Source organism: Pseudorca crassidens, chromosome 5 (genome assembly GCF_039906515.1).
Source record: "Pseudorca crassidens isolate mPseCra1 chromosome 5, mPseCra1.hap1, whole genome shotgun sequence".
Classification (NCBI taxonomy): domain Eukaryota; kingdom Metazoa; phylum Chordata; class Mammalia; order Artiodactyla; family Delphinidae; genus Pseudorca; species Pseudorca crassidens.
Genome location: NC_090300.1, coordinates 89,288,049 through 89,302,614, shown reverse-complemented (window position 1 = coordinate 89,302,614; position 14,566 = coordinate 89,288,049). Strand labels below are relative to the sequence as shown.

The 14,566-nt window shown below is 44.3% G+C and overlaps 1 protein-coding gene across 2 annotated transcripts in view; it reads right to left on the bottom strand.

Annotated features, from left to right (window-relative positions):
• Positions 1–14,365, bottom strand: part of DRD3 (dopamine receptor D3) — a 36,343-nt gene extending 21,978 nt beyond the window's left edge. For both annotated transcript variants that reach the window (XM_067737264.1, XM_067737265.1), the window contains exons 1-2: positions 14,096–14,365; positions 2,677–2,789 (exon numbers count right to left, since the gene is read on the bottom strand). In XM_067737264.1, the coding sequence (XP_067593365.1) occupies positions 2,677–2,789; positions 14,096–14,365 (383 nt within the window). The remainder of the gene's footprint in view (positions 1–2,676; positions 2,790–14,095) is intronic.
• Positions 14,366–14,566: the final 201 nt, after the last annotated feature.

The window sequence follows — 14,566 nt, the reverse complement described above, 5'->3', positions numbered from 1 at the left end:
TAATAGTTTGGGGTGGTGGAGGTGATGCTATAGCAAACCAGATGCAGTCTATTACTTCTGTAAATGATATATTTCTGAGAGCATGTACTAAAACATGTACTAAATGTTCGTAAATCACACAAAAGACTTAGATGTTATTGGAGGAATTCTGTTCTCAGAGAGCTAAAAATATATAAAATCACTAACTATCCCTTCACTTTTTAACAGCTTTATCAAGATATAATTTGCATACCACACAATTCATCTAAGTATACAACTCAATGTGGATTTTTTGGGTATATTTACAGTTATGCAACTGTATCCCTTTATTTTTAACACATCCTTTAATGGTATTAGTTTCAGCATATGGACACGTTCTTTAATTTTCCTTCTCAGGCTAGCCAATCAAGTAATAAAAGTCAAGTGATAGCCAAGCAAATGATAAAAGTCAAAGCTCACCGAGTTGTCTGGTTGGGTTTGCAGTATCACTAGAGGATAGGGTTTTCATGCCCATTCTTTGGTTACACACATGCAAGGAAGTTTAGGGCTGTTGATACAGAGGGCACAACAGTGGGTCACGTGAATGTCACACTTGGGGATGTGAGGAGGACGTGTATTAGGACTCCTGCAAAGGGAGCCTGGAGATGCCACAAATGGTTACAGAGGAAGCACTGTGAGAGTACAGGGGTGACTGAATTAAGCTGTAGACATTTGGAAGGGTTTCACGGAAAAGGGGGGCCAGTGTGATCGGCCTTGGAGCACGAGAGGGCTAGAGGGCAACCCAGAAAGAGATGAGATTGAAAAACTAACGTGAGGCCATATTGTGGAAAACTTTGAATCTTAGGCTGTGAAGGTAACTTCAGTTTTTATTCCACAGGCCAGGGAGACACTGAAGGGTTTTGAGTAGGGCAATAGACATTCGGGCTTTACTTCTGGGGGAATAATTCTGAGAGTGGTTGAAGGGCCAATTAGGAGGCTGTGGCAGAAGTCTAGGTGGGAGGTCATAGGAGCCCCAAATAAGCAGGTGAGGTAAGAAGGGAAAGATAGGTCACATTTGGAAAGCATTTCAGAAATAGAGTCTGTAAGCGTTGATTGCTTAGATGTGGGAGATGAGGAAGAGAAAGGTGTCGAACAAAATCCAAGTTTTCAGAAGAATGATGTTGTCAGTAAGAGATCATCAAGTCAAGATGGTTTGGTGCTGTGATGGTCTGATGTTTTGGTTTTTAACATTTTGCCTTGTAGGAGCCAGTGGTATATCCAGGAAGTAATGTGGTCTGGATATCAGGGGAGAAATTAGGGGTGAGGCTGGAGATTTGAGGAGCCTTAGCACAAAGCCTAAGATTGTTAGCTTGGAGTCAGATAGACATGAATTCAAATCCTGACACTGCTTCTCCTCAGCTGTGTGACTGTGCAAATTCCTTAATTAGTCTAAGAAGCTGGAAATGAAGATAGTAATAGTACCTGAGAGTTGTTGTGAAGAGGAAACGAGTTAAGGCTTTGCTGTTGGCGCTATGGAGTGGATGGATAATATTCCTGGGAGAGACTGTAGGAAAAGAAGAGGTGGACGGGGACTTGGAGAAGGGAAGATTGGAGGCTCTTTTTTTTTTTTTTTTTTTTGCGGTACACGGGCCTCTCACTGCCGTGGCCCCTCCCGTTGCGGAGCACAGGCTCCGGACGCACAGGCTCAGCGGCCATGGCTCACGGGCCCAGCCGCTCCGCGGCATGTGGGATCTTTCTGGACCGGGGCACGAACCCGTGTCCCCTGCATCGGCAGGCGGACTCTCAACAACTGCGCCACCAGGGAAGCCCTAGATTGGAGGCTCTTGACTGGCAACAGGGGCCATAAGCTCGAAAGCGACTTCCTTTCCCCAGGGCGCTCAGTGTCCTTGGAAAGCCATGGCAGATGTCCTTGGAGCCATGGCAGATCTAAGACTCAGGGAGGGGAAAGGGGAAGAGGAGAGGAAACTGAAAGAGAGGGGAAGAGAGGAACAGAGGTCCCCAGAGCCGAGGCGGTACACTCTTAGGGATAGAGAATGATGTTACTCTGGTGGAACACACAAAGGCTCTAGTCAAAATCCCAGAACTCCACTCCAGCAACCAAAAGGCAATTCTAAAAAACATTGTTCTTTACTTGTTTTTCTTAAACTCTATGAAGGAAATAAATAAATAGGGCACAGCCACATCTTCTAAAATTACCATTCTCCACTCCTCTCTCCCTCCTCACAGGTACTCCCAAGCTCCCAAGCTTTTCTCTCCCCTCTCTGTCTTTTGCCCCTGCTCTATCTCCCTCCCTTTACCAAAACACAGTAACAACAGGAACAGTCTCTCCTAACTGTGTCAGCTCATCTCACCTCTTTGTCCCCCTCACCTTTTCTCCCCACAAAAAATTAGGAATCACAAAAGCCCCAAGGGTGGTGGAAAAGCAAAACCAGAATCCTCTGGGGGAAAGGAAAGCTTATAGGATAGTTATTTCTCTCCTGTCACAGGAGTTTCCTCTCACCTACAAACCATCGCTTAAAAGAAAAAGAGAGAAAAGAAAATGTCCCAGAGTTAAGTTGTACATGGCAGTGACCCCAGTGCCATCAGATGCAAAGCCTGTGCCTTGAATATAGCAAGAGCAGCTTCCCTAGGTGGTTTCCCCCACCACCTGACCTAGGCCACCTCTCTCCTAAGTCTGGAAGGGAAGCCCAGCCTTACCTGTCGATGCTGATGGCACAGAGGTTCAGGATGCTGGCTGTACACATCATGACATCCAGAGTGACGAAAACATCACAGCAAACTCGGCTGAAATTCCAGACTCCGCCTGTCACCTGGGTGTCAGAGACAAGGATGTCAGTGTTTCCCCCCAGCGAAGAGACAGCAACCCACTCGACTCTACCACCTTCCCTAGGCTGCCCTGCACAGATGCAGACATGCCCACCCTGTTGGTACAACATCATTACCAAAGGTAGGTAGGCATCGAGGGACTGTCAGGCTGCCCAAGACTGGTCGCCCAAGAAAGGACAAATCCATGTTAGTGCTGGAAGGGATCTTCCAAATCAATTAGTCCAGCATTTCTCAAAGTGTGGTCCACAGCGGGGTGCTCATTAAAGATGTAGATTTCTGAACCCTTCCTTAGACCTCCTGAGCCACAGTCTCTGGATCTGGGGCCCATGAATCTTCGTTTTTAAATAAATAAATCCCCCTGTCTCCCATCACACCAAGGTCTGTGAATTGCTGATCTGGTTCAAACTCAGGAGGCAACTAAAGGTCATCGTGGTTAAGTGATACGCCCATAGATGCACAGCGGGGAGTAAAAGAACTTGGGTGACTGCCAGATGTGTGCACCGTGCCAAAACTGCCTCTCTGAAGCCCTCCCCCCAGTGGAGAGCTCACCATATACCAGGAAATAAACTGAGAACACATTTTTCATCAAACTTACCTCCAAAATGAAAATCTGTCTGGCTTCCGGTTTTGAAGCTTTAACAACATCTATAAGAGCCTATGTAAAATAAATTCGTGCTGGTGTGCCTGCCTTCGTCACCATGGTCCCACTCACCAAGAGGTCAGGGGGAAGGTGTGTCCAGGGCATTGGAAAGGGGCCCAGATCCTCTTTACTATCCATGGAATCACTGAGGATGGTTCTGACCTCACGCATTTACACGTGTTCCAAGCTCCATAACTCCTCCGAGTAACACTTATAAGTAAGTCAGGAATTTAGGTAATTTAAGTGATATTCTAGCACATTTCTATTTTCTTTAAAAATTTTTTTACATTACCTAATTGAGCCAGAGAGATATGCTAGGGAGATTATCACTTTCATCCACAAATGCCACTCTTGGGGCCCCCGAGGCTTTTGTGCATTTGTCAGCTTCCCGCCCTTGGGGCTGCCATTCTTGGGCACCATGGTTCTCAAGGGGAAACCTGTGAAGGTTTGTACCCCAGGCTATAGCTGGGTGTTCATGTTATCTCTGCTGGGCAGGCCCAATGGCTATTCAAGAGAAAAGGGAGTGAAACATAGGTACAGTAGCCTCTGAAGTAGGTTCTCAAGGAAAAAAGCTACAAAAAATAGTGCCTGAAGACGCTGTTGGCCCTCTGTCTAATTTTTCTCATCCAAGATGCTGGTTATATCACCAGGCCACTTGACTATACATCATTGTTTTATGGCACTAATGCAAGTTCCTGAAAGGCTCGCTCTCTTTCCCCTTCCCTACTAATTTCTTTCCCCTTAGATTTATTTCCTTTTCAGCATTTGATCTTTTCCCTATGTTTGGTCATTTCCAAGCTCTACTATGAGAAACTCTGACCGAAAATATTTTGTTTAAAAGCAACAATGAAAAGTTCAAACTAGGGTTGAAGTCATCATTTTTGTTCATTTAGTTGTGGATTTACTTTCTCTCTTTTAGTCCAACCATTTGGCTCTATGTAAATAAAAGCTTAATATGAATTTTAAAGGAATTCTGAGAATGAAAACTTTTTTAAAGGGACATGTATAGTCATAACACAATAAGAGGAACCAGGATAATAGAAGATGGTTTTGCTCAATCCATAGGACAGTTGTATGCTGTAAAAACTTCTTGCAAAAGGTGAAATTTGTATACTAAATCTCTTTTAACATTTGTTTACTATGCAATTTACGTCTTAAATTGGGGAAAACCACTTTTTTTTTTGCAAAATTGTGAATGCCTGTTTGTGTACATATGTTGGGGGACAGTGTAGGTGAGAGAGGATCATTAGAACAATAGAAAACTGCAGGCTTGCTGGATGTCCTGTTTGTTCGTTCATTTGTTTGCTCATTTGTCCATTCATTCATTCATAAAACAAGTACTGTGAAACTCCTAATACTTAGTTCATTGGAGGAGGGTATGTTATGTGCTTTAAATTTTTTTAAAAAATTTATTTATTTATTTTTGACGGTGTTGGGTCTTCATTGCTGCGCGTGGGCTTTCTCTGGTTGCGGTGAGCAGAGGCTACTCTTCGTTGCGAGTGTGTGGGCTTCTCATTGCAGTGGCTTCTCTTGTTGTGGAGCACAGGCTCTAGGCGTGCGGGCTTCAGTAGTCATGGCTTACGGGCTCTAGAGCGCAGGCTCAGTAGTTGTGGCGCACGGGCTTAGTTGCTCTGAGGCATGTGGGGTCTTACCAGCCCAGGGCTCAAACCTGTGTCCCCTGCATCGGCAGGCAGATTCTTAACCATTGCACCACCAGGGAAGCCCTGTTACGTGTTTTAAGAGGTTTTTAAAAAAGATCTTCAGGCCCTGTTCTTGAAGAGAACTGGAGAAGCAAGCCATTCTTAAATAAAGTAACTAGAGATCATCATGAGATCCTAATATCATTAATACAAGCTAACATTTATTGAGAACTCAATCTATGTGTGTCACCAACCCATATGACCCATTCCAGAAAGTTCTCTAACTTTGAAACATTGATTCTGATAACTTGATACCTGAATTTTTTAAAACTGTATATGCTCTTAAAGCTTTTTGAAGACAAATTATACACTTATTTGATAGGAGATTAAATGACTGCAACTTAGTCAACCTGATAGGAGCAGGGACTTTTACTTGTTTGCTGCTGCATCCAGGCTCCTAGAGCAATGCCCAGCCTGCAAGTATATTCTGACAGAAGGAATGACATAATCTGTGTTAATACTAATAATTACCGATGTCTGAACTTTACATACATGGCCTCTATTGCTGATTATGGTCCTGTGAGAGAGGACTACTGTTATCTTCATTGCAGAGAAAGAAACTAAAGCTTGGGGAGGTTCAGTACCTTGCCCAGAGAGGCATGGCTATAGAGGCAGGTGGGGCACTGGAATGTAGGTTGTTACACACCTGCGGTATGGGGGTGTCAGGCGAGGAAGGGGCAGCTGTTGGAAAGGGATGGAAGTGGGTGGCCACAAGGGAGAAGGAGAAAACCTTGTACCATCAAGGATTTTTGTGTGACAGACCGCATCAACCCCCTTCTAGGGAATGAGACGCCCCATTCTGATTGCTTGTATCCCAGGGTTGTAGAAAAACAGCGCAAAACAGTGGGGGCTACTGACTTTGGGGCCTAGTGAAAGTATGTACCTGGCAGATTTCTTTGGTCCCTGGTTCCTTGAGCCCCTAAGGACCAAAGCCCTCAAGCTGCCCTCTGGCTTCCAGGCCCCCACTGTGCTACCCCATTCTGGCTCTCCTCTCATCCTGTCTCCAACTCTGCCAGCAAAATCCCCATTCACTCCTTGATCTCAGCTAAGTGTCAAGAAGAAAACAACCTGATTAGCTAATTTAAGTAATTCTTGCTAAGGTGCCATCACTTGGTTTTCCCTAATTGGTGGGATGTGTAATGGAAACACTTAAGTCCTCCAGCCAAGTAAATAATAGTGAAAGATCAATAAAGAGCTGAAAGGGCCAAGAACATGCTAAGTAACTATTACAGCAACCAAATGAGGTAAATGTTCTTTCCAATTTATAGATAAAGAAATGGAGTCTGAGAGGGGTTGAATAATTTGCCTAAGGACACATAGCTAGTAAAAGTAGCTGGGGGCTTCCCTGGTGGCGCAGTGGTTGAGAGTCCACCTGCCGATGCAGGGGACACGGGTTAGTGCCCCTGTCCGGGAAGATCCCACATGCCGCGGAGCGGCTGGGCCTGTGAGCCATGGCTGCTGAGCCTGCGCGTCCGGAGCCTGTGCTCTGCAACGGGAGAGGCCACAACAGTGAGAGGCCCATGTACAGCAAAAAAAAAAAAAAAGTAGCTGGAATTTCAAACCCTTAATATCAACCATTACTCTGTTTTGCCTCTCAGAGGTCAGCACCCCGACACGCTGCTTCTGGGAAGTGTACAGTTTAACTCCATTCTCATATCATAGGAGGGAGAAGAGTTGGCATTGGTCCGTCTACCCACCCACATAGCCGGTGTTCACTGAGGGCTCATTATAGGGTTGATACCTTGCTGGGGTGGGTGTACTGAAATGAATTAAACCTGTTTTTGTTCCCAGGGCCTCAGAATATAGTATCTGTGTGTTAGGGGGAGTCATGTGTGAATGGGAAGGGATGAACTGAGGGCCCAGGAGATGGACGCTAAGAAAATAACTATGATACAGTATGATAAGTGCTGACAGTGAGACGAGTACTACAGAGTATTGGGAGAACATGAAAGGTAAAGTGATTTTTGAAATTAAAGGAGAAGCAAAGCAAAGCAAAAAAAAAAAAAATCTGATGGATTTAAGGCTTTTTAGAAACATGATTCTACCTTCTTCCTAAATTTTAATGAATAAAACTCACTTTGGAATTAAACAGCGGTCAGATGGTGTTACTCTCACTTGCTAATGAATATAACTAACTCCCTTTGGCAATACAGAAGGTGGGAGAAGCAAGAGTGTCTTCAGGTACTGAAGTTGGCTATTGATTTTCAACAGACACAGCCTAAGGCAGCATTTCCCAAATTTTCTGATAAGGCAGCAGTTCCCAAATCACCTGAGGCTCTTGTTAAAATGATTCTTAGGCCCTACTCAGAATAATGTCCCTCCAGTGATTTTTGCTGCCTGGGAGGGTTGGGAAATGCTGGCTCTAGGGTGTGTGGGGGCATGACTTTGTCCCTAAAGAATATATATATAGATATAGATATCTATATCTATATCTATATCTGAGTCACTTTGCTGTACAGCAGAAATGAACACAAATTGTAAATCAACTGTACTTTAGTAAATTTAAAAAATATATATATATTAAAAAAGAAAGAGGGCTTCCCTGGTGGCGCAGTGGTTGAGAGTCTGCCTGCTGATGCAGGGGACATGGGTTCGTGCCCCGGTCTGGGAGGATCCCACGTGCCGCGGAGCGGCTGGGCCCGTGAGCCAGCTGAGCCTGCGCGTCCGGAGCCTGTGCTCCGCAACGGGAGAGGCCACAGCAGTGAGAGGCCCATGTACCACAAAAAAAAAAAAAAAAAAAAAAAAAAGAAAGAAAGAAATGGTTGTCCCTAGAGCCCCTTAAGCATTCTTTATCCCTTGGATGCCTTTGGCCTCATAGTTCCTTCTCAGAAGAATGTTTTTAAATGCATGAAATAAAATACAGTGGATCACAAAGGATAGTGATTATATCAAAATATAGTTACCAAAGTTTTTTTTAAAAAAATATGTGATTCTTTAAGAATGCACTAAATGACAAGACCTAGTAGTTTCGAAGCACTGATGAGTGTAAATGGTATTAGGGGTCTGCAAAAACTGTAATGCGATTTGAAAATATAAATATCTGTGATTTCCACCGGGGACGCTAAGGATTTCTTCTGCTGTGGGTTGATGCTGACATTCATAATTGAAGGAAGTGCTTAATTTCGGTTTAGTGAAAATAAAGAAGTAATTTTATTTATATCCAAGTTGATGGACTCCTCAGGTTAAGAACTCCTTTTCTAAGGGATGGATTTTTAGTTGTTTGTGGGAGATATCCAAGGAGCAAAGATGGAATTACTTCTCTAATTAACCTCTTCATTCCATTTTTGTTTGCCACATTTGAAATCCTTTTTTTCTTCCTCCCTCCCTCCCTCCCTCCCTCCCTCCTTCCTTCCTTCCTTCCTCCTTTTCTTTTTTTTTTTTTTTGCAGGAGGGGATTGCTGTGGGACAAAATAGGGTACTAAATAAGGATTTTTCACTTCTCTGAATCCCAATTTCCTCATCTGTGAAATGGGGTTTTTACAGTTTAGTGGTTCCTACCTGTCAGTTTGTAGCAGATGGCCAGCTGGCTGCACAAATCAGCTGGGGTGGGAATGGGCCTGGGACTAAGGACTTGTTACAGTTGCTATAGACTTTCAGGACCACCCCTAGAAGTTCCGGTTTGGTAGATCTGGGGTACACCCATCAGTCTGTATTTTGAACAAGCAGCTCCCCATCATAAAGGTTTAGCTCAAAGTTTAGGTTCATGAGAGTCATGGAGGAGCTCTTTTAAAGTGCAGACCCTGAGGCCCATGCCCACAGAGAATCCCGGTCACTGGGATGTGGCCAGAAATTTCTTGAGGTTGGATCATACTTTAGAAATGACGGCAGAAATACTCTCCAAGCCCTTCCAGCTTTCACAGTCTATGACTTCCAGAAAAATCCAGACTTTGGTGAAGAGACTGTGAGAACCCCCTGCTTTTGTTTTCCAGTAGGGAGCTTTTAAATTGCTATCATCTGGGGTTTTTTGAACAATGGTAAAATTCTTCTTAAAACAGTCTTTATTTTTAATAATCAACATCATTACGAGTCCAAAGGCACCTGTCTCCCAAAACAGCACTGCTTCTTCCTGCCATCATTCTCTGACCTTCGATCAGGCTCTCTATGGCGAGTTTCCCTGCCTGAACCCACTTGGCACTCTTTTGCTTGTTTATATTCCCTAACCCTCAAATCTTTTCTCCAGTCCACACTGGGACCCAAGTACTCTGACTTTAGTATTCTAAATGTCCCCCTGGTTGCTTACGCTGCCTTTCTGCCCTGATACAAGTGTATTAAACATCACAAAAGGTGCTTAACCAAGTGGAACAAAATGGAATGTTGGTGCTTAGAGAGGGAGCTCCAAACAGATTGCAGCTTCTAGAGCAGGAAATTAAAAACTTGAGAGCGAATCTGAGATAGAACTCTTTGGTACAGAACAGAAAAGAGTTTTCATGAAAATGCTGCAAACTGAATTACAGAGATGGCCAGACCAGGGCTCTCTGGAATATAATTTACTCTGAGGTCACCTGCATGGCTCTTGTCCTCAACTTCTCTGCTAGGCCTGAGGACTGAGGAAACTGAAGAAGGTCAGTGACGGGCCCCCGCTAGTCCCTTTTAATATATTGTCCAGGCCCAGTCTTCTGTGTACCTTCATGATGAGAATGGTACCAGCGAAGGCCACTGTGGTGCATACTTGCTGACTGTCTTCTCTCCTCTTTCCAATAGTCCTTGGATTCCACTGGGAATCCCTGAGATTCCTGAGCAGTTGATGTGGTCTATGGAAGGTACACATAACCTATGCTAAACTGACTATTCTATTCAGTGATTAGTTCAGAGAAAATCGTGTGCCATAAGCCAGTCCAATCCAAGTACATCTTGACACTTCTACTAGAAATTCTGGGACCTGGATTTTCTCTTTTGCTGTGAATGGTGTGGTGGACACATGTGAGGTCTACAGCTTACCCTTTGCCTGTGGATAAGGTCAGTATATGGAAGAAGACAGAGCTGAGAGAACTGTAGAGAAATGGAACTGGAGCCCTGTTCAAATTGTGCCTGCAGCCCACCCTACCACAGGACTTTTTTTTTTTGTGGTATGCGGGCCTCTCACCGTTGCGGCCTCTCCCGTTGCAGAGCACAGGCTCCGGGCGCGCAGGCTCAGCGGCCATGGCTCACGGGCCCAGCCGCTCTGCGGCACGTGGGATCTTCCCGGACCAGGGCACGAACCCGCGTCCCCTGCATCGGCAGGCGGACTCTCAACCACTGCGTCACCAGGGAAGCCCCCACAGGGCTTTTAAACTTGCTGGTATGAGAGCCAATGCATTCTGTTCATTGTTTAAGTCAATCGGAGTTAAGGTTTCTTTTACTTAACAATAAAATTGTCTAAACTGAGATATTTATAGATCACGCTTTTTAGTTATCGAAGCATTTTTTTCAGTTGATGACAGTTGAGCCTAAATCAACCTTGTGAGGTTGGGAAAGTGTAGTTGTCACTTTCATTTTATTCATTTAACTCCACGCCTTCTGACTCCCAATTCTGAGTCTTTCTCACAGCACAACCTTGCATCAGAATAACATTCATCCCAGTGAATTCCAGAAGAAGCACAAAGTTATATGACATTTTATTGCCTACATCACCCCCGCATCTTTTTTAATAAAACCCACGTTTTCACTTTTCCTTTTCTATCCTCCCTTGCATCTAAAAGTGGCCTTATGTTCCAGGTGTAGCCAAATGCAGTTCCTTAGGGAGATGCTTCAGGCCACTCCAAGGAAAGTGCTTTTATTTACTTTTTCTTTTTCTGCCGTCCTCACCCATCCTACTTTTGAGTATGGCCGCGATGCCTGGGGCTATGGCAGCCCTCTTGTGAGTAGCATGAGGAAGTGAGTTTGCCAAGGATGATGAACAGAAAGAATGGGAGTCTGGTCCTTGATGACACCTGAAGCAGCTGAACCAATACCAACAGAACTCCTTCCTCCAGAATTCTGTTTATGTGAGAAAAGGAACTCCTATTTGTTTAAGCCACAGTGAGTCAAATTTTCCGATATTTACAGTCAAAACATCATAACTCGTATATACTGGTGTCTGTCATGATGAGCCAGTTTTCCTCTGAAGCAAGGGGTCTGGCCAATGTGAGCCAATATTCCCTTCAAACAAGATGGATAGATTCAAATCAAAGCACAGGAAGCTGGGAACTTGACAGCTAATTTGGCCCCCTCATGGTGTTCTTATGTTTGTTCTGTCCTCCTGGGTGCCCTCAAACCTCCAGCAGTCTCTGTGGTCAACACTGCATCCTTTCCTCTTTTCAAGGGAGCTCTTTGGTATGATCTTCTAATTACTAGACCAGCTACTCATCATTAGGACAAGTTAGTGAGAGTAACACTTTTTGCTCTTCTCTGAGACATGTGAATTTATATATTCACGATCACTTTAAGAGCTCAAAGTGCTCTTTTCTCTCGTTAAAGCACCCAGTCTACTTCTGAGGTCCACAGAAAGCAGGCAGGCATTTAAGACTAAGGGAAATATACAGACTGGGGTGGGATAGGGAGACCTGATCCTTTGGAATAGAGCCTTCTATTATCTTAACTGGTTGTCTGTTAATGATGGCTACCTAACGTCATATTCTGTCTTTTATTGAGACAGACCCTTAGTTGACTGTTGGGGAAAGTGACGTAGAGATACTAAGCTGCAATTACTGGAGCCTTGAAGCAAGTGGGTAGGACCAAAAAGAGGTCACAAAGCCCATTTCCCAGTGGAGAGATGTCTCTGCTCCCCCACATCTTTTTTGTATGATTTTAAACTTATGTGACCATACTCTTGACTCTTGATTACTGAACACCTACCTGATATAAATAACCTGTTGGACAGAGGGCATCTTGGTTTTAATGAGGGAAGACAAGAGCTCCAGCAGAGCTCTTCTCACAGGGGAAAACCCATAGATACAACCTGCAGAGAGTCCACTAAGGCCTTTTGCAAGATTTCATGCTGGCCCTCTGTTGCTCAGTTGCTCCTCTATGCTCAGCAGTAGAGCGAGCGTACCACCCATACTGGCAGGTGTGGCTAGAAGGGGATGCCAGGGGTATCTAGTGTGAGAAGGTCACAGTGTCCATCTCCTATACCCGTATCTACAGAGGTTTTCCAATATAATCCATTCAGAGTCCTGGAAGCAATCACAAATGGACAGCAAATGAGTGCCCTGAGTGCACAGACACCAAAAGCCTGGTTTTATTTCAGAGGCCATTAAAATGCTTATCAGAGTGAAGGTTCTCTTCCTGCCTTTCTTTCTGACATTCATCCTCTGGCAGACATAAGAGTCCTTGTAATGTATAGGGATGGACAGAAACACTTTGAGGAGGGTGTGGTGATGTTCTGAATCATTGACTAATCCATCCACACTGGCTTGTAGCACCTAAAGTCTGCCTCACTCTTGAACAGAAATATCATATACTTCTAACTCCTTTTCAGTATCCTTATTAAAAAATAAAATAAAAGCAAATAGTTCATTGTAACAATAGATGTAGCTGCAGATGATATAAGCAGGAATGGCCCATCTAATGCATACATTGCAGACCAGATTCATTTAATCATTCATACATCAAATATTTATTTAGTACATATTATGTGCCAGGTAGTATGTTTGGACTACAGGGAAAAAAAGAACAAAGACATAGCTTCTGACTTCAAGGATGTCTCGGCCTAATTGGGTTGACAGAAAGGTCAAGATAATTACAAGACCCTTTGACATCAAGATAATCCTAACTGGGAAAAATTAACGCATATTTTTTTCTCTGAGTATTCCTTTAGGCTTTAAATCTATCCCAATCAGCCTAGTTGTTTTTATTCTTTTCCTTTCCTTTTCTATCTCCTTGATTTCTTTCCTTAATGTCTCCCCATTGAGATCATAAGTCTAATTTTAGTTCCCAGTCATTCTTTAATATGGTTACTCGCCTAAGCAGTCTATGTTCGAGGTTTTTGTTCTCCTGTGATATGTCATACTTAATTAACTGTCATCTTCACTATTAATATTAACTGAGATATTAATTTGATGAATTTTAATTTCTCTTAATCATGGCATCATTTTGAGCCTTCATTGGATACCTTTTTAGAATGATACACAGTGCAGAGGAGAAATATTAATAGGATATTAAGGGTTTAAAAAAAACTCTTTAGTAATTGCATGTTTTCCTGGTAGGAATATCTGTTTCTTGAACAGGTGTAGGCACCCTGATTTCCTTGTTAGCAAATGGATGTTTTGTCTTGATCACCTCCTGACTCTGTTTTGCACTTTCAAATGAAAATACTTTCAAATTTAAGAAATGTTTCTCTCCGGCAGAATTCTCCAGGGTCTGCTGCATTATCTAACTGGTGAGGGAGGCACCAAAAATATAAATTTGGTCTTTTCCTTTGGAAGCGGAGTCTGCGGAGAGCTGGTACCCAGGAGGAAAATGCTGAGTCCGAGGGCAACTGAACCATCAGAAGTCTGATCTATCTGCAGACTGTTCCTGCTCTCTTTTCCTCTCATTCAGTTAAAAAAGAAAATTGCTTTTTTAAAAATTAATTCCTCTGCCCCTACATGCCTCCTGCACATCGCCACCCCTATATACATTGAAACACTGATGAGGATGGCCACTGGACTGCTCCCACCCCACCCCCCGTATCTTTGCAACATGACTGGCACAGAGAGTAAGCCTGTGCATTTCTAGGACAAGTCCCATCACTCAAGTCCAGTCACCTGGATGCTGGAGGCCTGGGGAGAGAATCATTCCCAGCTCCCTGGTTCTGACGTGGGCAAGTGATGCTGGAATAATGATGCTCTCAGGACCTTCAGGTCCCTCATGAAAGGGCGAATGGCAGGAGCTGTCCTTCCCTCCCTAGACCCTGGATCATGGCAGGGAGCATTCTGACCCCAGATGCCAGGAGCTCACGGAAGACAAAGACAAGCACGGTCACATGGGCAGCTTGCACTTGCGACCTACTCACCTCCAGGTACACCACCCAGGGCATCACCAAGGTGGCCACCAGCAGGTCTGCCACGGCCAGGCTCACCACCAGATAGTTGGTGGTGGTCTGCAGGGCCCTTTCCTTCAGCACGGCCACACACACCAGACCATTTCCAAAGATGATGGCCAGGATGAGCACGCAGTAGGAGAGGGCGTAGTAGGCATGTGGGCGGGCCCGGCTGGCCCCGGTGGAGTTCTCCGCCGCACACGTGGTGTTGATGTGGCCCCCCAGCTGGCTGAGAGGCGCCATAGCCCGGAGGGAGAGGAGGGACCCCGACACGTTTACTGAGAGGAGATAGAAAACAATGTCGGTCAAGTCAGACTCTTTGGAGCTTGGCTGCTTTGGGTACATTTTTTGATTCGATACATATTTTGGTGAGCACTTTCTATATGCTGGGCACTATTCTAAGCCCTGGATATACAGCAATGAAAAAAATAGAAAAAAATCCCT